Source organism: Micrasema longulum, unplaced genomic scaffold (genome assembly GCF_059751315.1).
Source record: "Micrasema longulum isolate JH-2025_06_02 unplaced genomic scaffold, ASM5975131v1 h1tg000835l, whole genome shotgun sequence".
NCBI lineage: Eukaryota > Metazoa > Arthropoda > Insecta > Trichoptera > Brachycentridae > Micrasema > Micrasema longulum.
This window is the reverse complement of record NW_028278027.1, coordinates 504,063-526,540: the sequence shown is the minus strand read 5'-3', so window position 1 is coordinate 526,540 and position 22,478 is coordinate 504,063. Positions and strand designations below refer to the sequence as shown.

Below are 22,478 nucleotides of genomic sequence, written 5' to 3'. Positions count from 1 at the left end.
GAGTACATCAATAAGCAGTCGTCCTGGCTGCTAAATGTAAAATTAGCGCAAGACAGATACATATGCTTTCGCTGTAGTGATTGCCAACGTCGGGGGGACCCGGCAAGGTACTAGAAGAAGAAGAATATACATATCCGAGGTTAACAAAAATTTAAAACTAAATGTCATCTTTCACGTACTTCCTCGTGTAGTAATTTTTTAATTAACTTTTATTTCATTGGATGGTTAGAAAAAAATACCATTTGGCAATTTGCCCGCTAATGTACAATTAACTTTGTGAAGCAAAGGTTAAATAAATATTTATTTTTTTAAATTACTAAAACACCTTTTTAAAATTTGGAAGAGAATACTGGACACATTGTTCGCTTGAACTACCCAGTATTGGGATGGGCAGAGTGCATCGTATCGTGGGTGTATCAGTCATAACCCATAACATGTTTCTTTGCTATACAACAGGTTTAGTATGTGTAATCATATCCCATTGTACTATGGTTCGTATATTCCATTACCTATTTGGCTTTTAAGACTCATCCTTCATTTGAATTTATGTGACCGAATGATCCTTTGGTACTTATCGGGATTATCGAGCACTATGATAGGGCCATAATAATTAATTATAGCGTTTTTATGGGAGATGCGCACGGTGATGACTTTTATATGATCATATCATTGCAAGTATTTATGGGATTGTGTGGGAGTTCCGAATGAAAAGAATGTGGAAACGTTATAACAGTGCTTTTGAATTTTCTAAACAAAAGCATAAAATTTATAGATAAATTAATAATTCTCTTCTAATGTACAAATTACTTGAGTCACGCGTTAATTATTGAGTATTTGATATTTATCGATTTTAAAGTTTATTATAAATCACAATTACTTTCTTTTTTTTCAAAGCCTTATTTTCTTTTTTAATAATTTAATATTTTATTCGTTTATAAAATTGTAAGATTCAATATGTCCATGTATTTATAATTTTCTCAAACTGAACGATTTGGGTAGGTAGGAAGAAATTGCTTTAAGGCAATATGCCCGCCCTTATATGTATTTATACAACTACCATCACGCCATTTCCCCGTAGGGGTAGGCAGAGAGAATGGACCGCCACACACGTCTATCCTGGCATACACGCCTAGCCTCTTCCACATTCATACATCTTGTCATACATGCCCTTCGGTTCTGTCTGCTTTTTATTTACATATTGTATATTTATATAAAGTGTCAAATAAATAAATAAATAAGATGCCCAAAAATGGATCAATTCATGGATAACTCCAAAAGATTAGTCTTTCTTTTGAGATGGTATTCGTATGCTGCAAGAAGATGGAAAAAGTAACTGTTAGCGATGGACAATACTTCCAATGACATGTTTTTTACATTTAAAAAAAAACATTAATTTTCACAGAAAAACAACGAGAACTTATGCAAGTCCCTAGTAAAATTAACGCACAAAATAAAAAACTTCACGTAAGGCATGTTTTACTTAAATATGTATTATTTCCGAGATGTTTCGATTGAGTAATAACACCTTACTTGAGATTACGCTCTCGTTTTGACTAACTCTCAAAATAATAGAGTAACTCACCAGCATTCCAAAGTCCAATTTCTATCAAAATCTATGTGGGTAAATCTTCATTAGTCATTGGTTCTCCGAATGATTGAACCAGTTTAAGATTTATAAAAGTAAGTGATGCGTATGATTTCATTCGATTATTTCAATCCATTTTATTTTTATAACTGTAACTTGATACTTCGGATTGATAACAACGGTTTTTTTAAAACAAATTTTTATTTTATATAAATCATTGTTGCTTACAAAAACTTGTTTTATAAATGAATTTATTTCTACATAGTATTTTATTGTATTCTTAAGTATTTCTTGCGGCCTCCTCTTACATTTATTATGGTTCCGGGTTCCATTCCCGGCAAGATTATTTCGATGATGAAAGCAAAAGTTTTTTTTATAAATAAAAACATTTGATAAATAACTTTTATTTTGTCGTAATTTCTTCATAATGTAAATTTAGATTTTTAACGAGAATTTTCATGAATATAAAACAAAAACTTTAATTGGCTCTTCTTTAAAGTTGTTTGTATTGCTTGATAACTAAAAAAAGTTTCTAAAACCTCTCTACCGTATTACGTATTAAAATCATTAATACTTTTAAACCTAGGTCGCGATTATAAACACTATCTTTATCGGTACATATCAAAACGGTATACAGTAAAATCGATATTTATATCCGAAAATGTGCATAATTGAATAAAAATTTTAAATATCTTCATTGGTTACCTGTAATTTAATGCGTTTAGAAAAAAAAGTAAATATATTATTATTTTCGTACAGAAAACTTAATTTTACTTTGTAGATTAAATTAAGGATAAATTCTTTCTTCCCATTCTGGTGTTTTAGTCAATATTGTTTATTGTGATTTACGGACTGTTATTTTTTTTAATTACGCTTATGCTGATTTTAACAAATAAGTCTATATAAATCTTGATCATTTATAGAATTGAGGTAAGAATATTAGGCTTACGCTTCAGGTGCCAGTCAAGGGACTACAACATATCCCATTGTAAAAACACCGTGAACAATAAATATTTTATAGCAACCACGTCAAAAATTGAACCTGAGACCTCTTGCATGGTGAGCAAATTAGGTAAAACGCAATGGTTTTAATTGTTCGTTAAATATAATTGCTATTCAATACCATTCACAATATATATTATTTATGAATAGTACTGAATAATACTTTTTGTTTAATGCTAATATTTTCTTACTTACTTGCATGTTTCGAATTAAATTTTACGAGAAAAGTTTGATATTTAGGAATATTTGATATTTTGTTAGTAAATATTAACGGGGGAAGCCGTTATGCAGAATAATATCTGGTTTAATTATGTTTTGATAAAAATAAACAAGTTTTTACAGGGTAAATGTATGAATTAATATTCACGTAAATGTTTGCTTTAAAACAGTGATATCATTTCTAAATATTTTACAACACGAGTTTTCAAATGAAAAAACAGATATAGAATAAATAATCTTAATATTTTTTTTTACATCTCGCTATTTTGTTTATAATTTTGTATAAATACCTTTAATAACGTCGTCAACGAGTTTCGAGATTACTAACTGAGTGACAGTATTACTTACTCTAAAAATTGCATGCGCAAATCGCAACACTGAATCCCAAAAAATTTAAATATAATATTGTTTAAAACGTGAACATAAAAATGAACATTCTAATTCTTCAGCGAAATTAAAGGCCACCCATCAAAAAAAGAAAAAAATCACGATCTACGAAGGTCACGCTGAGCTTCATATTCACATTCTAGGGACCTGGTCACAAGACAGACCCAACAAGGGTACTAAGACAAAAAAACCTTCAAGTTTGTTAGTGAAAAATTCTAATGAAAGTTCATTGTAAAATGACACTTGTGTCTTTATTATAAAATTCAATGGATGTTTAAAGTCTCCTTTTTGTATTGATATAGATATCAGTCTCGAAGTTGTTATGTAAGCGATAAAACCGGTCACTCCTTATTCTTAATTTGTTGACTTATGTTCGGTTCGTTTTTTTTCAATAAATGACAGTAAAATCATAAAACTAATAGCTAAACAACTGGCTCTTCACGACCCTTCGACTGAACTGCACAAAAAAACAACACAGTTTGACATAAAATAATTGAAGAAAATTGAGATGATAAAAATTGTACCAAATTGCATTGGAAAATATACAAGACAATAGTGCACAACATAACCAAAAATGCTGACATACATAAAGAAATGAAAATAATAACACCACCACATTAAAAAGGCAAAGAAAAAATTATGCATAACAGTCAAAAATATAATATTATGCAATGGACAATGACTTACCTTGTAACTTCAAAATTTATAGTGTAGCTTGTAGCCAAATTTAAAATCACCTTTAAAAAGCACAATATTATGAGGAATTTACTAACTAGACAAGACAAAATGACTTGACCTCATGTGTAAAAATAAAATTTCGGGCCTCAACTCAACAGGGATTTACAAGCGAGTCGGGGCAAGTTCGCAGACATGGGACATTACAGATTGTGTCACTATAAGATGTGTATCTGTAATTTACAAATGAATTTGTAATAGCGTTAATAAAAATATAAAATGAAAAAATATATTTATATAACCCTAACGAGTTCTTAAAATTATTGATAAATATATATGCAAACATATATAGGTATAATGTCGAAAGAAAAGGCGAAATAATAAAAGATATTGTGTAAATTTATAAAACAACAAAAAAAAGGAGTAAATGATTTTATGTATCACGTGGTTAAAAAAAAAATTAATAAATAATTGTAGGCATTTGAAAGCACAGCTTTCAAATAAGTCTTTTGTTTTCGTGCGTTGTGAAAATATTTCAAATGAATTACGGTTTATAAAAATAACGTAAGATATATTTATTTTTCCTCGTTTTTCTCTGTAAAATGGCATTTTGAATTGAAAAATAACTATATATTTTTTTTAAATTTGTAATATCTGAAGTAATAGGTATCTAAAGACAATTTTTTCACTAAAACTCAAGTGTATGCACTACGCATTTAATGTTTTAGTATATAAAAGCAACAATGATGTAAAATGTACATTCTGGCCAACCTTTTCACCCTCTGTCCCTTTAATATCTTCGAGCACAACCGATATAAAAATAAAGATGGTACAAAAGAGGAACATCTGAAGTTCAACATATTTCGCTTTCATCTCACTTTAGTGTAATTAGACTGGAACAGACCTAAATCTTCAGTGGATTCATCTCTGTTCGTTTTTCAGTCATTCGTTTACAGAAAATTGCCACAATGTTAAATGTGTCTGCCATTTTTTTTTTCTTATCTCCGATCTTGAAAACGCCGGTCGCGGCGACAATTCATTGAATAACAAAACGAAAATAAAACGATACAAATGGAGACAGACTCTCCATCTCTCCAAATAAGCCGGTGACTAACGTGCGCACATTTCAGCGCATTCTTGCAAGGGAATAAATTCAACTTATTTTTCGATTTTCGTCTGGCTGGCGCGTGGGCGCTCGTGTACAATCGGTCGGTACTCTTAGCTTCACGCAGAAAATTTTGCATCTGGAGAAAGATTTATGATATCCTTTCAAAACGTTCGTGCAACGCTAAATACTAACGTGTTGGGTTTATTTTTTTGTTAACTTAAGAAAAGAACTATACCAACTCAATTTTTTATTGAAAATTATATAATCGTATGCCCATAAATACCGAAATGAAAGCATTTATTTTGAGCATAACGATTTATTTGGTTTACACATGTTTAGCAATAAAAAATGCGTTATTGTGATTAACATAAATATTTAAATTTTGGGGGCATTTCCAGCGATTTGTCACAACTCATTATTAGATAATAAATGGGAATTAAGTTGCTATACAGTGGGGTTCGAACCTCGGGCCTCTGCTTTACGAGTCCGCAACCCTGGCCACGGGACCAACCCCTTATTACATTTTAACGCAGTAACTTTATTTTAATACTAGTATTTACAACATTTTCTCTACTGTATTTTTTTATGAATTCGTTATTATGATATTTTTTCAAAATTCATACTTAGCTTGTTCTACTAAGTATTTTGCCAATTTTACTAGAAAAAATGCAAAAATGTATTGACTTTAATCAAAATTTTTGTTTTATTTTATTTATACTATATAAGAATTAAAATATTGGTTTATGATGTAGTTTGGATTTAACACATTTTAGTACGGAGCCATCGATTTGATACTTCGTTTTGCTAAATCTCAATACGTCTGCACTTCTGAACGTCACATAATGTACTTGTCATAAAACGTTTTTATAATCGAACACACGAATGATTTAACACAAATGTTTCTTTTTTTAAATTTACGAAAGATATATAAATCATTTTGAATATTAGTACTACTTAAATATGTGTTCGTGAAAATGCATGCTGGGGAGAAAACCATTCATGTTCAAATAATAAAAGATAGAAGATTTTGCGACAGTGTTGATAATTCTGCTCAACAAAAATTTTTTTTGGTAAAATAAAATTGTGTTTTCACAATTCCGAATCAATAAAAGTGCTTGTTTACAACATTAATTCAATTACTACAATTAGACTAGAAATATCAATTTAAAAAAACATTTAATCAAAACGATCATTGTATCAAGTAGTAAAAAAATATTTTTTTTTATTATATTTCAGCCATCGGAATATTAACTACGAGTTTAGCGTTGTTTTTGCAGAATTTCTAATATTATTTTCACATTTCTTAGTATAAAAAGTATAAGCGAACATTCCAAAGTATACCAAAAGCATTTACTTTCCCAAGGCATCTAAAAGCTCTGCGCTGTTTCCGTTTTGTGAGCACAGAGAATAAAAATAAACAAAAAACACTTCTTCTAGACAGAACTTGATTTATAAATCACGTAAAACCCTTAATTATCCTTTTCGTTTTGTCTAGCCGGGTGGCTCTGTAAAGCGAATTTTGATTACTTTGTATCACTTAGATAGAGATTTTTTATTACACACCTAAATTATATCCAAGGGCATTATTTAATTAAATGATTACGGGCCTTACTTTGTAGATTTCCTTATGCCAAGGAATAACTATTCCCGGTGTAACTATTTATACCTGGTATAAAAAAAGATAAAATATAAAAATATTTACGGCCCAGTACAACTATACTGAGCTTATTACATCATTTATTTTTTGACCATGCCACATTTCTGCGTACATTTTTAAACTATCTGCGTGTGCATGTGCAGTCACAAATACTAACACGTTTTTTGTATTAGTATTAGTTATAAAACAAAATGTACTAAACAAATGTTAAGCGTAACTTAAAAAATCCAAGTCAATAAAGAACGATAATGATATTTGTTTATTATTGTTTTATGTTATTATTGTGGTGCTTAAGACTTAGAATTTCTTCTAAAAAAAACAAACGATAAATAAATTATATTTTCTGGGCATCATAGAATATTGAAAGAGAATATTTTATATTAAAAATTTACTAAAGATGATTCATAGATATTACATCACGCACAAACTGACATAAGTCATTTAAAAAAAATACTCAAATGAAACGTTATGGGATACGCCAACTAGTACACGTATTTATTTTCAATAAATAAAATAAAATAAGTTAAATAATTAATATTTCATGTATAAATACTGCAAAATATAACAAGGATCATTTTCAAAACTAATGCACAATAAAATTTATCTGAACGTTATGTAAATTTGATGAACGTCTTTACTCTCGTAAACGATATTTCACTTTGAAATTTCTTAAAAGACAGAATATTTTCTAAATTGTTTAAATTCACGATAAATGCAATCCAATTTACTACTGAAAAATGTGACAGATGACAGATCGCAGACTTATTGAACCAAGTTTGATGCAGGTATAAACGTAGAATAAGTTTTTATTGTCGCTATTCAAGTTTTATACCGGGTATAACTTTCTGCGAGGGTCATAAGTAAGAATTTTTACTTCACCATCTTTATTTTATCACTATGCCTAAGCGCAACTTTATACTAGGTTTATAAGAAGGACCTACATGTTATATGATCTTTTGATACTAGTTGTGCATAATTGTCTTTGAAACAAATATTTGTTCAGTTAAGTTTCAGTTCCGAAACACGGCGTTTATTGTCAAAAAATAGTACATGTAATTTTGCAATACAAAAACATAAATAAAAATAAGTGCTATAAGCATAAAGTTCTTCATGTACTTAATTTAACCATGTAAAATAAAATAAAATAATTAGAATTTTAAAAAACATGCTTATTCTATTAAATAACAAATCTCTCTTTATAAAAAAAATGCGTCCTCTTTTTATTTTATTATTTTTCAGTTTAGTAACTTGTAAAAATATGCATGTGATTTTTTTTAGTTCTTATGAAAAATTTAATAATTGTTTGGATTATCTTACTCTTGCTTTGTAATATTTAAAGTTTATTGAGAGGTCTAAGTAATATTTTTATTCTTAACGAAAAGTAAAAAAACGAAATCGTTTAATCTTTATATTAAAGATACCTAAAAAGAATCACTTATCATTTTTTTATGAGTAAAAATTACGATTATTTTTGGCTAATAACTCTACATAATCATATTTTTTATATTCGAACCCATGTATGCATAAGGCACTGCATTATTACTCTAATTACAGAGTTTTACATAAATTATAATACAGCCGCTGCCGGTTCTTTCATAAATTAAGAATGATTGTATTTAAAAATTTTGTGTGGTATAGCAAAAAAAAACATCATTTTTTTATTTTATTTATTAAAAGAAATCAACAACCATTATAAAAAATAATAAATATAAACAAATAAACCAAAATTATCGGCCAATTATAGTTTTCTATACATTACTTAATACTATGTTAAAAAAAAAAAAAAAATACCTTTAAAAAACCACTCCGCATCATTCCACACGTATAAAATAAATAAAATATTACAATAATAATGAAATTATAAAAGAAAAAGTTTTTTGTTTACTCGGACTTAATAATCCTTTCGCCGGCGGATCCGTACGTAATAACCCTAGAACCGCAATTCTGAAACTTTCCTTACCGTTTTTAAGGAATCCTTAAGTAGGGATTTTATCCCTTGCAAAAGATGTCTTTAAAAATTTTATGATTCTCGATCTACTGTCGATAAGGAAAGATCCTTACAATTTGTGGTAAGGATAAATCCTTAACATTATATTTGGCTACTGGAAATACCGCGTTAATTGTCTATGGTTTTATGTTTTAGCCATAGAAGTAAGAAATAAACGCTCAAAAGTCAAAACTGTAGTAATTGTGGCCCTAGATATTCTAAATAAATTTTGGAACTGTTGTTCCTCCAATTATAAAGGATTTCGACTATCTCTTAACAGCCTTTAATGGAGCCTGAAAGAATTTACTTCCTTCTAAATATCCTGCAGCCATTATTGAAATATTTGTATCTAAAATCCTAGAATGAAAGAACAATGCATAGTTAATCATAACATGACACTGCCGTATGTCAAAAACTTATAATTGTATGCAAACTTCGATGTGGTTGACATTATTAGATTATAGTTAATTTTTTTGAAAAAAAATATTTGTAAGAAAACAATCATATAAATACATAAGCGATCATTAAGTAAACTCAATGTAAAGAAAACATTTACAATAAATCAATTTTATGAGGTATTACAAGGTTTCTTTTATCAATATTTTTTTTATTTTTTTATTATTTAATTTTGTTAGTTTTTTTTTAAAACAGAGAATTAAAAAATAAAGGATAATTACAAAGCAATGAAACGAACTACATATTAACAGTAAAAATAAACAAAAAATCTCACAAAGGCATGGCCTGTTTGTGAGTATACAAGAAATGTTTATGAATTTTTGCTCCTATAATAAATATACAGTTGTAATATTTTTGTGTAAAATAAGAAAGACAAAAGAAAATATTCTGTAAAAGATAACAAGGTCCTTTTTTTATAGTAATTAAAAAATTAAAAATAATAAAATTTGAAATACAAAGTTTGACAAAAGCATAAAACATAGTAATTATTTTACGTAGATAGTAATTTATAATGACAAAAATACAGAATAAAGTAACAAAAAATGTTGATTTACGTTTATATGCGAAACGAACTATGTATTTAGAACACTTTTCTGTTCAAAACAAAATTGCACAATATCCTTAGCGTTAGCGTCGGGTAAAATGACCGCCTCAAGTTAAGGAAAGTTTTAAGGACTTTGGCCTTCGCGGAAGGAATTCATCTGTCAATTTTTTGATCGAGAATCGCAAACATCTTTGATCCTTAATAGTTGCCTTAAGTTAAGGAACATAGTTACGGAATCGCGGCTCAGATCAGCCCTCCCTCCTTTCTTCTTTCAAACTAATTAATTAATCACAATATTAAAGAGTACAAAAAAATATAATATTAGGTAGGTACAGTTAGATTAAATTATAATGATTATTTTCCATTAGGGTTCTAGCATTTTCTTTTAATTTGTTTGAAGTGAGGAAATATTTATTAAAATATCATATTTATTTATGAGGGTATTATTTGCAAACCCGGCAGAATCCATAGTTCTTTATTTTGATCAAATCACAAAAAACTAATACAATACTTTACTACAACTTTTTTTTAAACTTAATTTTTTTATTATAATCAGTAAATATTTTATTCGTAAGCAGTGATGAAAAAAGCATGATTATGTCAAGAAACAGTTGTAAAATAATAAATTTAATTTTATACATTCCAATTTTACAATACTCAAGTAGAGGTTGCGATGTTTGCAACAATCCCGATAATTTAAAAATCAGGTTCTTACAAATAAAGCCATATTTTGAACAGACAATGTAATAATTATTATAAAAAAATGTATTCTGAATACGTTTCAATTAATATCTCACTTTTTTTATATTTTGTAATTTGCCGGGTTCATATCTCCATTAAATAGTTTAATCGACTTAATACTTTTATGTTTGAAACGTTTATGGAAAGATAAGGTTATCGCAAAGAACACAAAGCAAAGCGAATGCATTCGAATCCAATCAACGATAGAAGGAATCACAAAGGTTGCTAAGAGGCTTAAATTAGGTCACGCTTCTTCTGAAATGGATAATCGTCGGACGAACGAAGCTCTTTAGTTGCTTCGAAATAAATAAAATCGGATATATTCGATCTCGGGAATAAAGGCTATTGTATAGAAAAATAAATATGAAGATCTTTTCTGAAGTTTTCGTATTTTGTTACTTAATCGTATTATGCGGAATCTTTTTTGTTCGGGAGGATATAAAATACAGTTATGTGAGTAAAAAAAAGAACAAAATCCCATACGAAAGTTTTGAATTAGATTGTAGTGTAGTGGTGTGCACATTTGTTTACCATATATTTAATGTCCTGCATTAGATTCCTAGCAGGGTTGAGACCAAATAAAAAAGATTTTCCCATCAAATAATAATGGACAAAACTATTTTTTTACATTCTTTCGAATAAACGCCCTTTTAAAAGTTATTTAAATGCTTTTTTATAATGTACCTATTTTTTAAATTTAAAATATCATAAACCTATTTGGAGTGTGCACGATAAACTTATTTATTTATTTAAAATTACACTCGTTTAAATATCAATATACTTATGAAGGCTTTTTAAGCTGTGCCCGTGTCAAACCATAATGATTTTTGATAAAAAATACGCTGTAAAATAAATTAAATTAAATTATAATGACATGTGAAGCGAAAGATAACAATCCAGAAAAAAAGTACAAATATTAAATAATTAAATACCAAAGAAGACAAAGTAAAAAAATAATTAGATATAAATATTAAAATAAAAATTAAACTAAGTTAGATTCATACAAAATCAAATATGCAAAATAATAGTTTCATTAAATTCATTAGAAAAAAATAAATAAATACATAAATTGTCTTTTTCTTTTACGTGATGGGAAACGTTTATGTAAATATATATATTTGATTAATGTTAAATATTGTATTTAGTTGTAATATAGTATTTTTATTTGTTATTATTAAATAAAAAATAAAATATCAATGATGAAACATAATTAAAATGATAATTGAGATATGGGTTCAAGAAACTCACTCTATACTGTAGTAAGAAATGAGAGGAATAAATAATATGCCAAATAACAGTGAGTACTAAATTAAATAATACAAAAATACAAAGTGAAAAAAAACATTAAAATATCAAGATATTTAAAAAGCAAATAAAACAATGGAAGGAAAGCAGATTCATACATTTTATCCGCTTATCTCGAACTTTAAAATGATTGACCACCTCGTCCCTTATTATTTAACTCTTTTTTATATTATTAATGCCACTGAAATAATTTTTTTACTTGTGAAACATGTAATGAACATTATGATAGTTTTGACGTCAAGATTCGTGACGATGTTCCAAAAAAAATCGCTTGGTTTGGAACAAAGTTAAAAATGAACATAAATCGTGACGTATTAGGCGCGTGGCCAATGCAATGACCGTTTTTGTGGGAATTCAAAATTACAAATTTACTCAAATTTTACAAATTTACTCTACCAATACTTATTTGTAGAGCTATTATTATTACACTTATTTGCTAATTGGCATTTTTTTTTTTAACTAGATCTTTTTACTTAAAAAATATTTTTAAAATAACGTGATATTTTCCTATTGTAAATCTGTCATCGGTAAATAAATACATATAAAATTTTCTTCTGAAAACGCAAATAATCAGCCATAATATACTCATTCAATCGTGATGACGTTAATATTTTGTGCTGTGGTCTTTTTTTCGATCTAGTCATACCTCAATTGTAAAAGTTCGTTCGTATCCGATTCAACTATCTTACTCTAACTCTTTCAAAATGTTGTTCGCTCTCGTTTCCATTACATAAGAAAAAAACCGCGAATTGTGATAATAAATTATGATTGTTAGTACAAGAGTCACAAAACGTTCGTTTGTGTGTAGTGGAAAAGAGTGATAAAAAATATTTTTATTGCGTTAGAGGGAGATAAATATATGGAATACGAATTAAGTATCAAAAAACGAAGATATTTTTGGATCAGAAATCCTAAACTTTTTGGTTAGATATAATGAGTATAGAGCAACTTTAGGGATCATGCAAATGTAGAGAAATATTGTAGATTTTTACGTGTTTTTTTAATATTTGATTTTTAAAATCTGTATTTAAATTTTACGTTCGTTTGCAAAATACCAACTTTATGAGTAGGCCATTTAAAATGTTTTTTTAATGACACTAGCCGTTTCTGTAGAAGTTTTTTTTTTAATAAAAAAAGGAACATTTTTGTTTAAAATTTTACTAAAATATTTCAATTTTGAGGGTTATTTTCAACGAGTTGTCAGTAACCCACTATTATAAAATGGAAATCACGTTGGAGCACTCTACCCCATTGAGTTCGAACCTAAGACATTTGATCCGTAAGTCCGCGACCCTAGCCACAGGACAACAACCTAATTCAGATTTTGCAATTATCAAAGTACCTACTGAATTACATAACTTACATCTCGTTTTTTGGACTTGTCTCACTTATTTTTAAGACGATCTGCAAAGAATTTTGTAGAATTCTGCACAAAACGTATAGTTTACTTACTGGCTGGCAATAGCTTTTTCTGGAGACGTCCGGTGATGACCCGAAGAAACCACACACTCATGATGGAGAGAATACAGAGTACGTTTCTTCGTTACCTGTACATGAGTGAGGATGGATACTACCCATTGCAGTTCCTTTTATGTATGTTTTGTATCATAAGTTTGCGGGTCAGAAGAAGCATTACAGTGCTTATAATAAACTTCTGAACAGGTTTATTTGTAATCCCAACATTTTGGAGTGCGTAAATTTGTATGTACCGAACAAGTACTTAATAGCTAGGCAACATAGACCAATTGTTCTTCCTGAATGCAGGACCAGTTTACCGTTGATGATCCCTGTGGGGAGGATAATTCGTCAATTGAACAGAGAAAGTTGAATTTTTTAATGATAGGATTACTAGCTCTTGTCTCCAGTTATCTAACTGTTCAAACCAACGCTCAACAAAATCTTTATGTACCCACTTGTCCTTCCCATTTTTTAGTGTACTCCACGCAACAATAATTCTACGTGTGAGTGCCGGTAACAACATCAAAATTGCAGTACTAATCGAACATCAACCAGGTGAAGTTAACGAATATTTCATCAAGCGAGCTGTGCGAGCGTCCATTTAGACCAGCGTCTCACGACCGCCAGCTTCACCAGCCAGGTTCCAGCACACGTCACGCCTCATCATCATCATCAACAGGTAAGCGGAGTTGCGCAACCTTCTTTCCCCAACGATACAGTCCACTCTAAATTTTCCTCCTTCTAGGACGAGGTTTTTTTCACACCTCGTCCACTCCTCAACACTATGCATTGTGATGTGTATTCGTGATGTGTATTGTTAAGTACATTATTTTTTTCTTGTTTTTATGGATTAAATGTTGATAACTTTAAATTTTGGTGTCATGCGCTTTTCTCCTTTTTTCAATAATTTCGCTTGCCATCTTTGAAATTTACATAGAAATATTTTTTCTACTTACGATCAATATTATTTTAAGTTTGTCCAAATTTTGAGACGTTGTGGATTTAGCGTAACTTTTACGGAGTTTATCACAGTATAATAAGAAAGTCTTTTCTTCCTCAGACATCTTTTATTTCGTTATGAATAACGCCATCTCTTGTAAACAAGCAAAAGTGCCGTAGCTCTTCAAAACTTTCTTGGTTAACTTGTTAACTTTGAAAGCTATTTTATGATCGAACTTGCAGGGGGTAATATTGGATTAGTGCTAACTTCGATCAGACAAAGAAAAGATGAAAGCAGCCTTTTCTCTCCTTTAATATGATCGCGGCTTTTTAATTTCTTAAGAACTGCATTATTTACTTTTGTTCTCACATAATTGAAACGATTATAGTATGAATAAAGATCATAAACATTGATTATTGCTTTTAAAAATACTTTGTACATCATTTTTATCAACTTTCGAACGGGTGAAAAATACAAAAGTAATTTTGGGTAGATTAAAAACGCTTAGAAATTTCTAATTTCTGCTAACCGTATTTCAAATACATATTACTTTTTGATAAAAAAAAGTAAACATCTTTTTTTTATTACTAATCTCATTTTTTTACAATGCTTTTATCATGGTGCTACTAGTAAAAACAAATATGCGAAATTCCTTACTAGGGAAACATATTCTAAGGAGGACTGTAGATACAGAGTTTAAAATTTCATTGCTTATGACTTGTCATTAGCTGGTTTAGGTGGCACTGTGTAACATTCACCATTCTGCCCATATTTGAACATCCATATTCCTTAAATTCTTACATCTGTTGATATTTGTGAAGTTAAAGAGCTGAACTACATTAACCTCGTAACTTTTAATGTTCGTGTTCGGGCAGATGAAAAATACAATTCCGTGTGAAAAAAAGAACCAGTATCGCGAACGAGTGTTTTCGACTCGATTGCTGCTCTCGGGAGAATCCAAGTTTAAATATATTCAATAGAAAATAAAAATAAACAAAGGTTAACATATATAAAAATAGAAATAAATCTACTTGTGTATAAATTACTTTAGATCAATACTATTACTCGATGGGAAAAGGGAAAAAAGAGGAAAGAGATTAAAGAAGAGAAGGGATCACACGATGGTAAAATCCACTCAGCACGACAAACATCATAGGGTGGATTTAATATATAGAGTATAAAAAAACTCCAATTATCAAGATTAACGAGTGCCAGATTGTTTTGTTTTTAAATAATACGGAGAATTGGAATCACATTAAAAACTTCTTCAACATGTCCAGCAAAGTTAATTGTACAATTAAATTAAATTTAAAAACTCTTTTTTTTCTTTTATAACGATCTAGATATTTGGCAATATGGACAACTGTAGTTTGAATAAACAGAATTCTTAATTTTTTCTTATTAAATACTTACGTTCTTATGATTTACTCAAATACTTCAATTTGGGGGGCCATTTTCATTGATTTGTAAAATTAAAAATCTTTAAAATAATGGAAATCAATTTGCGGTAGAGCGGGGTTCGAACCTCGGACATTTAATACGTGAGTTCGCAACGCAACTCACGGGACCACAACATGGTTCAAAGATTGTTTTTTTTTTAAGTAGCATTCCGTGTGCGATATCGATTATTATTTATTTCTTCCAACGCCTAAAAAAGCTTATTTAGATTTTTCTTAAATTAAACAGCCTTAATTGAAAGTAAATCTTTTTATTCAATATAATTTAGAATACATTACATCAGTTATACTATGTTACAAAAAATAACACCTTTAGTACATATTATTGTACGTATCAGAGATATGTTTTAAGGCTAAAAGTAATTTTACAGTTATAATGCAAGAATTACAGAACTCAAAATAAAATACGCTCCTTATAATTATATCTTACATAATAAAGCATTTGAATATTGGGAACCTACGAGTGAATATCTTCATTAAATGATTTTTACTTGTAATATATGGGACAATTTCTACAGTAATTTACAATTGGCATTATTTTATAATACATAAAACTTTGATATAAAATTTACAAACGTCTAAGTTACTAGTTAAAGATAAATTGTTACGTTTTACATCCGCCACCATATTATGTTAATAAATATCACAGCTACACATTGAACTAAAGCTGTTGCTCAAAGATTCTACAAAAAAATCATTACTCTACGGTAGTAGTAACTATTTGACATCTTATATGGAAAGAATAATTATATTTGTTTGTAATTTATTTTATATGCAAATATAACGGAGTTTTTATTTTATGGAAAAAGCATAAAAATGTAAAAAAATTCTTAATAAGCCATGGAGTTATTTAAAAATAAACTGGATACACACGCAACCAAAACTCTTCATTTCTATAGATAAATAATACGAAAACGTTATTCTACTATTAAAAACGTGTTGTTGACTATCTCAGAAAATTTAGTTGATGTTTTTTACAATGAATTTTACGATATTCGATGTATTTATAGCGTGAATCGGAAGAATTAATCCCACTCATATTTCAGGCATTGGATTCCGATAGACCGATTGTTTTCTTCCTTTGACTAAGCAATAAATAAATGTATCGGAAAATTTCCAAATCTTGGGAGAAAATTTATTTTTATTTGTAGGGGACAAATACTCCTTCAAATATATAATAATATGTTATGTGACTCGTTTCCGCTTGACTGAACTATATTGTTCCGCGTTTTTAAATAACTTCTAAACGTTTTTCCCGATTTATGATAAAAACAAAATCTTCGATTGTCAAAATAATGTATGTATTTAAAGAAAACATTTTCTATTAAAAAAAAACAGATTTCGACCTTTAAATTACATATAGATTTTTGAGTGGTTTGATTCAAATACTCGTAAAGTCTTCGTGTAATAGCGTTCATAAGTAAGAAAAAGGTTTGGCTGAAACAAAAGCAATCACGATGAACGAGTAAAAATCTCTAACTTACAGACAAAGGTACTTCAATGTCTTATTTGCAGCATCGGATCGGCAGAAATATAAGTCTGCATGTTCGTATTATATCTAAGTCGACGTCCCAATCCTTCCGAGTAATAGTCCTGAAGGGATTTGTGGAAGGTTCTGGGTATAAGCTGGCCGCTCTGTTGAAACAATATTTATGTTCGAGATTTCCTTTTATACCCTCAAACCATTATACATTTTTATTGTTACGTGGCTGAAATTGTTTTCCGACCAACGGGAGAGTCAAAATACCTGTAAGAAGATATTCATAACAATATTTACTTTTGGTATATAATACGATATTTTGTATGCTGTTTTCTCTTTACGACATAGTAAAAGTCTTTTTCTAACGACAAAAATAATATTATGACATTTTTAATCAGAACGAACTATTAACACTTACATTTAGCTACAGCATTTCACTATTATTGGACGGAACTTGAGTTCGTTTACCAGCAAAATCACATAAAACAATCTAAAGTATATTTTTGTAACAATATTTACAGTTTAAAACTTAGCTGATCATTTCCCTTTTAAAAATTTGAAAAAAAACCCTACATTTGGTAACATGTTATAATTTTTGTTTAGTAGTAAGTATAGAGACTGCGGTGGGACACACTTTATATATCAGATGCTTGAAGAGCTGCAATCGGTCTACCGTACTCTTTGCACCATATGTTTTAAGTATGAAAGCAAATGTCGGCCTCGTGGAGTAGTGGTCAGCACAATCGCCTACCACGCGAGAGGTCACGGGTTCGATTCCCGACATGATTGACAAAAACCTTTTTTTTTAATAGTTTTTTTACACTACAATATTTCACGGTCCCTGATTGATCATCTTACCTTCGTGGAACAAAAATGATCACGTTACACTGCGATTGATGTACCAGTTCAGTGCTCTATACACCATCAGGTGCGAAAAGAGAATTGATGATGATGAAGCAGAAAAGCATTATTTATACATCGTTTTTACAGAATCATTTGTAGATTTACTGTAATTATTTCACCATATTATAATTCAAAGTTGCGTTCATTTGGGTACTCCTGATCTTTTAAAATAATTCCATGACTTGTTAAGAAAAAATAAGAAACTAGATACATAATTTTCCTTCGTCGTCTTTTCTCGAGAGTCTGGCGGATCTTTGGTTAGTGGGCGGTGCTGCTGGCCGGTGTTTAGTTTCGGGTCATCATGCCATTGATCATAATGTTTGCAAGAGCGTTTCTTCTCTTCCTCCACGCGCCCATGCCCTGGGAGTGATACTGTAACTGTTGACACCATTGCTTCGTACGGGTACTGTCCTCGGCCTACAAAAATATTTCAACATAATTTATTTTATACTTCTTAATACGCACAAAGTACAAAGCCGTATACAGGTTCAAAGAATAAGTGTATGAAATTGTAGTACATAAAATAGTTAATAAAAAGCTACTGTAAATCATTTATTCATTTATTTATCAATTCTTGTAAATTAAACTTGTTTAAAAATTAATCAACTTAATTCCCTTATTTAAGGTATTAATCATCCTTGTTGTAATTTGTTAAACTTAATAAGGCTTTTTAGGCTGTGCCTGTGTCAAGCCATAATAATTAACAATAAAAACTACATAATAAAACTATTAAGATTAAAATATATAGACATGTGATGCATTTATACAATAATATGTATTTGAATAATATTTTGAGTTTGTCCAAATTTTTGTGGACTGCGTTCAACCCCTTGGGAAGCTGTTAATTATAACATATTACAACAGAGATGAGGAACATTTTAGAGAAGATAATACAGAAGTCTTGCATCTGCAGGGCTTATGACCTGTCATTGGCTGATTTGAGTGGCCACTTTACACACTAAGAAAAGGTAATACCTTCTCTTAAATGTTCCCCATCTGTGTTGTAATATGTTATATATATGAAATCATAAATTTAATTTGTGAACGCGTTTGTGTCCCGTGTTAACACGGATTTAGTTTTTATCAAATCAGACAGTAATACAAAAATTAATTATCTTGATTGTTGATAACAAGAATAAATAAATTAGCTATTCATAGTAAGAAAACTGGAAAATAAGCAAGAGTTTAACAAAAATATACATTTACAAAAAATAACAAGAAAAATATACTCAAGTTACATATTTTTTGATCTAGAGAAGAAAAAAACACAAGCTTTGCTTCGGTAATCTTTGTTTTATTTCCGTTTAATAGGAAAACGTTTTCAGATCACAATATTAATTTAATCTGATCGATCTCAGAATCTGAATTTCTTGCAACTTAAATCCGTTCGTAACAGGAAAGCGCCTGGATACTTGTTGTTATGCAAACAGCTTAGCATTGCGGATGATTGGTTTGCGTTGAACGCTGCTCAAGGCGCTCGAGACACGTGCTCCTTGAGTTTTGTTTATTCCACCAACAAAATAACGTGGGTACAACTTAGAATTCCAGCTAAATTGTTTTTCTGTAAAAACAATGATCTTGAAAAACAACAAATTTATACTTGTTTATTTTTAAACGGTATTAAAAACATGGCACATTTTGTTTTTACCAAATTCGCGGAAGGATATTTTTAAACGTAAAATTTTTGTTGAAATAATATTTTATACTGGGTTTATGTATTAATTCATTTTATTCCTGTACATAAAAACTAGAAGACAATAAAAAGTCAGCAAGTGGTTATAAAATAAAATATGAGTTTCATAATCAAAATCAGTAAATTTTTTACAATTTTAAGGGAAACAGAGGAATTTTTTTTTTTTATTTTAATGTGTAATACGTCGCAACTGACGATGTTTTGATTACTGGCTTAAGGATATCTTTAAATTTATATATTTTTTTATTTTTTTTATATTTTATTTTTGCACCACAACAGGCCAGGAGGCCCAATTACAGCGGTGAATTACATCACAGAACACCCAGGCTTGAGAAAAATCACATTTAATTTATTGTGTTCTCACCGGGAATCGAACCCGGAACCTTCCGTCTGTGAGTCAAGCGTCTTGACCACTACACCACGGAGGCCGCCTTTAAATTGTAAATGCGTACATTGTTCATTGCAATTACTTTAATTCTTATTATTGTTAATTTAATAATTATTTCTTTAGTAATACATTTATGCACAACACGGATATTTACCTAAAGCTTCTTGACAACTACACCACGAAGGCCATGGTATTACAGTTGTGAAAATGAGCTATTCATAAATGGAAACTTATTCAGAGCAGGCGAAATCCAAAACTTTTTAAAAAGGCCTCTCTGTCAGGTGCTGCCCCGAACAACTCTTCCACACACCTCGTTTCGGTCCAGTCTCTTATGTTGCGCGGCCGAGATAATTGCGTTGCCTTCCACTAAGTCCATTTGTCCTTCAATTTTGCATGGTATGGTATAAGGATTTTTTAATTGTCACCACACAGGATGGACCCAAATAGAAAATCTTATGGGCCTTTATACATTTTATCGCTTCTTTGTTTTAATTATCTCTCCCTAAGACGTCTACATTGCTAATGAAATTTGTCCAAGGTGTACGAAGCATTTTTTTATCAAACCACATCTTGAATGCCTTTAACTGGTTCGTAGTGTGTGCTTTTAAAGCTAGATTTCTGAGCCATACAACAAAAAATACTAAACATAACACTTCACCATTCTCTGTCTAAGGGCTACCAGCCATTTCGATTCTGTATTTTATTACTACCCTGAGAGGAAAATTTGTCCACACTTGATTATTTATTATAAAATATTACCAAAGAGTCAAAAATGTATTGCACTTGCAACACCAGATGCCGAATTTGCCAATGCAGCAACTCAACACGTCAACAACAACTGAGAAACTAAATTTAGACTTTGATCGGCGCTGATTTCGGTTGTTTCAACATGATATTGATAACGATTTTCAACATTTAACGTAAATTAAATTCATCATTTAGAAAGTAAAGTTCAGCTACTATGTCGGTTTCCATTTTATTGTATTTTTTCATTTGTTAATAAAGTTATAACTTTAATTTAATTTAATTAAATTGTTGGCTTTGTTAATAGTCAATTAAGTTAATAATTCACTCATCCGATACAACAAAACTTTCTGGTAAGATGAAATTCCACATATCCATTATTTACACAAAAACAGTTTCACTACTATTAGTACTAGTATTTACTAGTCAAGGATATTTTGTTCTATTTCACACAGAACCGTATTTTTAATCCACCCAATTACGGATATTACCTTGAATATGAACGTATCCTTGGAAACAATCTCCTGCAACTCGAAGTAATCGTCCCAGTCACTATCTGCCGCCACCACGCAGCGGTCTAGGAAGAGTGGCTCGCGCAGCAGCGCGGCGCGACCCCCCTTGTCGCGCACCAGGAGCAGGCTTGCCTCGCGAACCCCTGTATTATGGGGGAAGCAAGGCCCGCGACCCTCGCTGGGCTTGTAGGCTGCCGTCGGCTAATAAAAAAAGTAAAATAACCATTAAAGGAGGGAGAGTGGACAAAAGTATCCCTTTCGGTTGAGTTTTTCCTTTCTGGCAACTAAATAAACATTTTTAAAACGTGTTTTTCTGAATTGAATTTATTTGCAACAACTGGCAATTGAAGGACAACTAAATGCTCGTTGACAAGTTAAATTTTTCAGAGGACGAAAACGATTTGCACACATAATTACACTCATGTAATAGTTAAGCATTTGCATTGCGGACTGTCAAAATTTTTTAAGATGGGTTGTGGTCCTGTGAATAGTGTCGTAGACCGTGGATCAGTAGGTCCAAGGTTCTTACTTTACCACAACTTCCATTTTCGAACACGTTTATATAATTGAAAAATGAAAAATAAATAAAAATGATTCCTGGGTGAATCGTATGAGCACAAATATTTATTTTTACGAAAGGTAAAAAAAAGCCTTTATTTATTTTTAAAAGACACACCTTTTGCATCAGATTATTTTATATTTGGTGTAATAAAAGTACTTGACTAATTCAAAGTAAATAATAATTTCATATTTTTTGATGAAATTAATCCAATTTTTGTGATTTTTTTTTTTTTTTAATGGTTTTAAAATATTTTAAGCAAAATAACTTAATGTTGTTTCTGAAACAGAAGAGATTGAAATTGGAAGATCTTAAGAACGAGTTTGGGGGAAGATTTTTTTATTAATCTTCTATGAACCAACGTCGATATTTTTTATCGCCTCTTTGTTATACGGGTCCTGGGCCCTGATTATCCTGTGAAGTTATCTTCGACTGTCTATAAAGAAAAACCAGCATTTGTGTACGAAAGTTAGTAAATTTGCATGAACATTTAAAGTATCTTTGTCGGTAACCTATAATTGAAAATGATTAAAAGAAAAACTTGTGTGCATACTAAGCTTTTCGTACAGGTAATGTTAAGTTGTCATCTTATTAATCGATTATTTATTGTACTATATTATATTTATTATAAATGCATAATTAATAACTAAACAAATTGAAAAACATTGCTTAAACGAA

At 29.9% G+C, this 22,478-nt stretch overlaps 1 protein-coding gene across 1 annotated transcript in view; it reads right to left on the bottom strand.

The window, feature by feature from the left end:
• Nucleotides 1–15,756: 15,756 nt before the first annotated feature.
• RhoGEF64C (Rho guanine nucleotide exchange factor at 64C) overlaps nucleotides 15,757–22,478 on the bottom strand; it is a 319,583-nt gene continuing 312,861 nt past the window's right edge. The window contains exons 10-11 of the mRNA XM_088230971.1: nucleotides 21,221–21,442; nucleotides 15,757–18,321 (exon numbers count right to left, since the gene is read on the bottom strand). Of these exons, the coding sequence (XP_088087097.1) occupies nucleotides 18,190–18,321; nucleotides 21,221–21,442 (354 nt within the window). The 3' untranslated portion in view covers nucleotides 15,757–18,189. The remainder of the gene's footprint in view (nucleotides 18,322–21,220; nucleotides 21,443–22,478) is intronic.